The following is a 7,650-nucleotide window of genomic DNA, read 5'->3' on the forward strand; positions in this document are numbered from 1 at the left end:
TGTGTGTGTGTGTGTGTGTGTGTGTGTGTGTGTGATAGAGACAGAGACGGAAGTGGGAGGGGGAAAAGGAAGGGAGGAAGAGAGAGAGACCCCAAGTGGAGGCTGGATGATCTTTTGTTGGAAATGGACACCTGTTCTGGTCGGGGTTTCATTAAAGATATCATAAGCTCTAATTCTTAAGAAGTAATTCCATAGTAGGTTGAATTGGGTGCTTGGTACAGTCCCTTCCAACTTTGAGACTCCACGATTCTGAGAGGCAGAAATTGAGAGAGATTCAGTTGCCCCGAAGATAATGTGACAGACATGAAGGTCGGGGCCGGAGCAGCTTAGCTGGCATTGCTGTGTGCTGAGAAGGATGGTCAGGCTGCTGAGCTGCTCCCAGAATAGAGCTGATGATGTGACAGGCGGGGTCTCTGGCCAAATGCTTCCTAGTGTCTCTTCTGGGGGCCTCATGGGGAAAAGGCCCACAGGGGAAAGTTACTTCAACTGGTACAGACCTGAAACTAGCTTGGGAAGGAGGCCAGACCTGGACTTCTTCCTGGGGCTCAGCCTTGGCTATTCCCTAGCCCCTAAGACAGTCTCTTATACTATGCCCCTGTTAGACTGGAAGTTTCCTGAGGACAGGCATAGTGTCTTTTTTTTTTTAAACTCCTGTTTAAATCCGGAGACCTTTCTCGTTGGTTTATCATGGCTGGGAGGTGCCCTGAATTCTTCAAGAAAAATCCAGGTAAGACGAGGCAGGTCCTGCCTAGTTGAAAAAGATTTTGAGTTACAGGGCTGCTGAGAGATTGACTAAGTGTCCAGGAGGCCCTGTCTAGCTCAGTTCAGGGGAGCTCTTCACCAGGTTGGCCCCAGGGCCATGCTTTTGGCACCCCATCTTGGGCTACAATAATTCACAAAATCATCTAAGACCTTGGAGGATTTAGGAGGCGATTGTAGAAACTGAGAAGATTGTAGAACTTTTGACCTATTGCAGTAAACCCAGGGTCTTGTACCCACCCAACCTACTTTTAACAAATGTTTGAATTGAACCAGCTTTTCTGCTCTTCATTATATTACATGGCTCACACCACCAGGGAAAGAGCTCTGGATTGGGCATCAGAAGACCTGAGTTTGAATCCCTGCTCTGCTTATAATGAGTTATTTTCCCTGCTCTCCCGGGTGGGTCAAGGGGGCTAGGCACTTGCCTGGTCTTCTGAGCCTCAGTTTCCTCATCTGTAAAATGAAGGATTGGACTAGATGATCTTTAAGGTCCCTTCCCAGCTCTGGAAAGGGATGTTTGAAGGTCTCTTCCAATTCTAATACTAAGGTTTGTTGATACCGACCTGATTTAGATGACTTGTTCTCCACTTGCTTCACGTACTTGGGTCTGCCCCGGCTGTACTATGTGAATTTCTTCAGGGCTAGAGCTGTATTTTCTAATTCTTTTGTATTCACTTCCCTGACTTCTTCCTTCTCTTCCAATCCCTCCCCCTGCTCCCCAACTCGGGGCCCCAACCCCAGCGATTCCACTCCATAAATGCTTGTTGACTGACTGAGTGATTGACAGCCCGAGGCATCCCACAGACCAACTGGGTGATTCATGACCCACTCCAGTGTGTCCTTTGGCACTGTCTGGGCAGAAAGAAGAGGAGACAGATGGATGCCAACACATGGTGGGTTAAGGGAGGGGGTGGAATGGCTGGCAGGAAGCCAGGCATGCCCAAGGGTGGAGTGACTAGGAGTTAGGACATAATGCCAGGGGACAGAAGTGGAGCAGATTGCCTTGCTGTTCTCCCCAGTCAGAAGGGGAAGGGAGAGCATAAGGATCAACCTTGGGCCCTATCTCTGACTTAGGCAGAAAGCCTCCCAGAGGAGGCTTTACTGTTTGGGGCCCTGTGGGAAGGACAAGGGAGAGGGGGGAGCCCTGTGGCGTTGTCATTTGACAGAGCTCTACCTGAGAACCTGGTGTATGGGGAAAGGGCGCTGGCTCAGCGGTCATAAAGCCTGGAATCCAGTCCTGACTCTGATACTTCTTATGTCTCATTGGGCAAACCATCTCGCCTCTCTTCAGTTTTCCTCTCTATACGGTGGGGATAACAATATCGTTCAGTCGTTTGTCATGTCCAACTCTTCATGACCCATTTGGTGTTTTCTTGGCAAAAATGCTGGAGTGGTTTGCCATTTCTTTCTCCAGCTCATTTTGTAGATGAGGAAACTGAGGCAAAGAGATAAGTGACTTGTCCAGGGTCACACAGTTAGTAAGTGTCTGAGACCAGATTTGAAGTCAGAAAGAAGTCTTCAGTCTTAGCACTTTATCCACTGAACCACCTCGCTGCCCCAAAATATTATTTTGTGGGGAGTCAATTATTGGCATTCATTGAGGGAAGAGGGATGCATGTTACAAAACCTCATACTTAATATTTGGGGGCATAGATAGCGTCAGAACTGAGATTTTTCTCATAGAAATCCCATTCTTGTCACAGGGAGCAGTAGGTTTCTCAGAACAGGGCCTGGTGAGTTCCACTGTAGGCAATGGGGAGCCACAGATGGATTTGAAAGACAGGAGCAACCTGATCCTGGGAATGTTGCCCTGGAAGCCTTTGCAGGAATAGCTTCGAAGGGGCGGGAAGGGGGTGCACTGCACTGTAGGGGGAGACCTGGGTTTTTTGTCTGACTCTGCTGCTTCTTAGCTGTGTGATCACAGACCAATGCCCTCCTTTCTTTAAGTCATGGTTTTCTTGTCTGTAAAGTAAGGGATCTGCACTAGATGGCTTCAGAGGACTCTGCTAGCTCTAAATCTATGATCCTTTGAAAATCGGAGCTGTTGATTCTTCTTTTCTAAGTTCTCTTCCAGCTCTGACATTCAGAGAGACCAGTATTAAAGATTTTGAGCCTTCAGTCAACCAGGTGGCTCAATGGATAGAGCACAGGAGATATATATCTATATCTATATAGTGCTTTGCAAGCCTTAAAGCCATGTATGTTGTTGTTTGGTCATTTCTGTCACGTCCAACTCTTCATGATGCCATTTGGGGTTTTCTAGGCAAAGATACTGGAGTGGTTTGCCATTTCTTTCTCCAGCTCATTTTTCAGATGAGGAAATTGAGGCAAACAGGGTTAAGTGACTTGCCCAGGGTCACATAGCTACTAAACATCTGAGGCCGAATTTGAACTCAGGAAGAGGAGTCTTCCTGACTCCAGGTCTAGCTCTGTGTGCTCCATCTAGTTGCCCCAAGGCACTATATAGATGCCAGCTATTAGCTATTGAGGGCAACCCTATCTAGAATTGAGGATGGGGGCAGGGGAGGGAGAAGATAAGCCGATGTTCGTGAATGGTTTGGCAGAGTACGATACCCTACAGACGGCCCCCTTAAGTGGCTAACTGTCCCTTGTTGAAGATAGATCTGATCCCCCAGGAAGCATCAGTTGGGGACGTCCAGGACGGAGCATGTGGCCGTGTTCCCCCACACCCCTGACCTTTCAGAGGCACCTGTTCTTTTATCTCCCAAGGCCTCCTATCTGCCTCCATCAGGAATCAGATACCACAGTGAGGCTTGCCTGTACCTCCAGCCCTGGAGGGGCTTGTGTGGCTGAGCTCTCCTGGGGGTTGAGGAGAAGGTCTTTATTCCTGCCCAACCAGTTCCCATTCCCATCAACTAAAGTCATGCCAAGTGCTTGAAGCATCCCTTCCCTGGGCCTGGCAAGTAGCTGTTGGCTGCCATTCATCAAATCCTAGAATCTCAGCGCTCGAAGGGCTCTTGGAGAGCCAGCTATCTGCCTGATACAGGAATCCCCTCCACATGACCACTTCTCATAGTCTATTGCCTCTACTTGCACACCTTGAGTGGTAGGGAGCTCATTAACATTCTGCTTTTGGACAGTTCTAACCAAGCCGCAGTCCCCTTTATGGTTCCATTGTTCAATTCCCTCTTAGATTCCCAGATAATGATTTGCCTGCGTGGGGCGTCTTCCCAATCCGAAGGGCATTGGGAGTGGTTGCCATTGTCTTTTGTACTTTCCTAGTATGTGGGGGAAAACATTTTCTTTGTGGAAATGAGAGTTCCAGAGAAAGCTTCATCCTGCCTTTCCATCTTGATCTCACCTTCCCCTGCTTCGTACATTCTATATTAAGCCAAACTGGATTATTCTCTGTCCCCCAGTCAGGTCATTCTCATTCCCATTTCATCTTCTGTACACTTAGCTTCCCTTTGGTAGAATGCCCCTCCCCCTTAGATCTGCCTGTTGAATTCCTTCTGTCGAGAAGTTACCACTTTGATGGAGATCCCAAATCCTCCCCTACCCTAGATGTACGTATTTTGTATGTACCTTTTAAGGTATAATATTGAAGCAGTGTGTTGTAGTGGATAGAGTATTGAATTTAGAATCTAATCAACCGGGGTTCGAATCCCACATAAAACACTTAGTAGCTGTGTAAACCTTGGCAATGTGCTTTATTTCTCTGTACCTCAGTTTTGTTGTCTGTAAAATGATGAAATTGGACTCCATGACTTCCCAAGTCCTTCCGTCTCTCAATCTGTGATCCTATGAAATTATTGTCTCCCCCTCCCCCCATTAGAATGTAAGGTCCTTGAGGTCAGAGTTTTTATTATTATTATTGTTTTGCTGTTTGTATCCTCAGTGCTTATGCATACAGGAAGTGCTTAATAAATGTTTGAGTCTAGAGGTTCATTTTACAAGCCAGGAAATGTAAATCTCTAGGAGTATGACCTGTCCCAGGTCCTAAAGGTAGAATGCTGCAGAATCAGAATTTGAACACCGGCCCTCTGACTTCAAATCTAGTGCTTTTTCCATGGCACCATGAATACGTTCTCTTTCTCTCCAAATTTCCCAAGCATCTTTTGTTAAAGTCTTTCCTTTACCCCTGTCACATTCTTTTGTTTACATATTTTTTTTTTAATCTGAATACACGTTGTAGCAACTCTTTTAAATTATACGTCCTCTAGGACACAATCTGGTTTGTGCTGTTAGCTCTGAAAACATGCCCTGGCATATAGCAGGTACCTGATAAGTATTTATCCTACAGAAGTACCACTACTGATTATGCTACTCATTTCACAGATGAGAAAACCAAGCTGGCTGCAAGGTTGGGGAAAGGAAAGTACTCATCCAAGTTGATGTGTATTATTGTATGAATGACCACTTATTGGGGAGAGTAGAGAAGAGCTTCTTGCTCTGTGGTGAGCTGAACGAGATGGTTTCAGAAGTATCTTTGAAGTATGAGATTGGGTGATTCTAGGAAAAGGATTTTATTTCCTTGAGGGAGAAGAACAGGGGTGCCAGGAATGGATAGGAGGTTTCTGACCTGATCCTCCAACTTGAAGGAGAAAGAGGAAAAGGAGGAGGAGAAGAATCCTCTGTGTTTTCTGAAGAACTCTACAAACATCTCATTTTATCTTCGCAACAACCTTGGAAAATAGTTGCCATTATTATCCTCATTTTATAGATAAGGAACTGAGGCAGACTTGTTCAAAATTATACAAGCAGTAAATATCTGAAGTAAAATTTGAACTTGGGTCTTCCTAATTCCATGTCCGATACTCTATCCACTGTGTAGCCTCATTGCCAGATGCTAGCTATTCAGACAGATCCGTGATTCTGTCAGAGTGTATCCCCTCTGCTCTGAGAAGGATTCAGTTGATAATTACTGAGTTGTATCCCAGGAAATTGGGTCTCTGGAATCTCTGGGGGTCTCACTTTGAGATTTAAAGTTAGCATGATCTAGTCTGACACCCTCATTTTACAAAGGAGGAAACTGAGGCTCAGAAAATGGGAACGGAACTTGCTTAAGGTCAAGAGGCAGAGATGGCATCTGAAAATAGACCCAGTGATGCATTATGCTCTAGCCCTTAATAATAAACCCCTTAATAATGGCAGATCCAGGACTTAGTCCTGCTTCTAGGTCAACGGTTCTTCTTCTTTTTTGGGTCATGGATCCCAGGGGAAGCCTATGGACTCCTCAAAATAATGTATTTAAATGCATAAAATAAAAATACACAAGATTACAAAGGAAACTATGTTGAAATACAGTTGCCAAACTATTAAAACAAGTTCACCAATTCCTGGTTAAGAAACCCCCTGTTTTAGGCAAACCCAGCAGGGCTGCTATTCGTTTGCTCAATATCCTTCACTAGCTTTCTGTTGTCTTTGTGCTGTTTAGTCAGCAAGCATTTATTGAGTGCTCACTACGTGCCAGTTGTTTCAGCTTCCATGGTTGGCTTTTAAGCCCCTCTACTGTCTGTCTACTCTGTTCCCCACTGTGCAGCCTGTATATCTGTGGCACTCCTCTGAGATTCCATGCCTTTTCTTATGTTCCCTGCACCCCTGCCCCAACAGCCTCCTCATCCTTCAAAACCCACTGCTTTTTGCGCCATGTTAGGTTACGGTCCAACAACAAAAGTCATGGGTGGTTAGGGTGCCTAGCTGACTGTCGCTGTCCTCTTTGTCCCCAGGCTGACAGGCAGTGAGCCCCTGACCATCCTCCCACTGACGACAGAAATGGAGGAGGCTGCCACAAAGGCCCACTACAAAGTGTGTGACCGGCTCAAGCTGGAGAAGAAGCAGAGACGCATGTGCCGGCGGGATCCAGGTGTGGCCGAGACACTCATGGAGGCCATCAGCATGAGTGCCCTGGAGTGCCAGTACCAGTTCCGCTTTGAGCGCTGGAACTGTACTCTGGAGGGTCGATATCGGGCCAGCCTGCTGAAGAGAGGTCAGTCTTTGCAGCTAAGCCACCAAGGCTGGGAGAGGAGGATGAGACTGAAGGAGGAAGGAAGGGCAGGATGCTTAGGTGGGAGGGGCACTGACCTGCTTGGATGAGCTTGGGCAAGCTGTGTGACCCTAGTTCCCAGCTTCCCCACCTATAAAACTGGGCATTGGTGGGGGCTTGAGGTGGGAGACTGAGTAGGTTTCCAGGATCCCTAAGGGCCTTGAGATTCTCTGTTCTGAGGTCCCTCCCAGCTCTGATTTCCTAGGGTTCAGTAGGGGTTAGAAGGGCGTCTGTACTCTGTCCATGAGGTATAAAGGACTGCTAATAGCTGTGTGAGTCTATGGCTTCCTTTCCTCAGATCTGGCTTTGAGGGTGGGGACAGTGATAAAGCCAGAAGGCACTAAGCACCTGAGATGGGGAGATGGGGCGGGGGAAAGATGTGTGTGGACCTCCAAGAGCCTAGGCACAGGGAAGGCCAACTTGGCTCTCTCTGCCATTTTGCTAGTTAGGGCTGGCCCTGTCTATAGTTATAGGATCCATCCGTCCTTCCATACTGTTTTTTTTTTTAAGTTTCTCCTGGCACCCGGGCTTAGAGTTGAGGTTGATAGTTAGAGTAAGCAGAAGTTACTTCATAAGATTTTTTTGGGGGGGTGGTTAGGAGGGCGTGTGGTGTGAGGCTGGTTAGGGAGACTTGGGAATTGATCCCAGCCGCAGGGCTGGTGCCTCACGGCTGGCAGGCTGGGGGAGGCACCCGGGGTTAGAATGGCTGCATTGATTGGGAGCTTATTATCTTGTTACAGAATATCTCATGCAATCAAATAGCGCCCAGTGGAGACAGTTTGGGCACTGGCGAGAACCCAGGGCCGTGTGTGTGTGTGTGTGTGTGTGTGTGTGTGTGTGTGCGCGCGCGTGCCCACTCTGGGGGTGGGGGGGGTTGGGGA

General features: G+C 47.3%; 1 protein-coding gene across 1 annotated transcript in view; it reads left to right on the top strand.

The window, feature by feature from the left end:
- WNT9A (Wnt family member 9A) overlaps positions 1 to 7,650 on the top strand; it is an 85,152-nt gene that overhangs the window by 54,501 nt on the left and 23,001 nt on the right. The window contains exon 2 of the mRNA XM_027842205.1: positions 6,453 to 6,712. Within this exon, the coding sequence (XP_027698006.1) occupies positions 6,453 to 6,712 (260 nt within the window). The remainder of the gene's footprint in view (positions 1 to 6,452; positions 6,713 to 7,650) is intronic.

Source organism: Vombatus ursinus, unplaced genomic scaffold, assembly GCF_900497805.2.
Source record: "Vombatus ursinus unplaced genomic scaffold, bare-nosed wombat genome assembly UNPS02014867.1, whole genome shotgun sequence".
NCBI lineage: Eukaryota > Metazoa > Chordata > Mammalia > Diprotodontia > Vombatidae > Vombatus > Vombatus ursinus.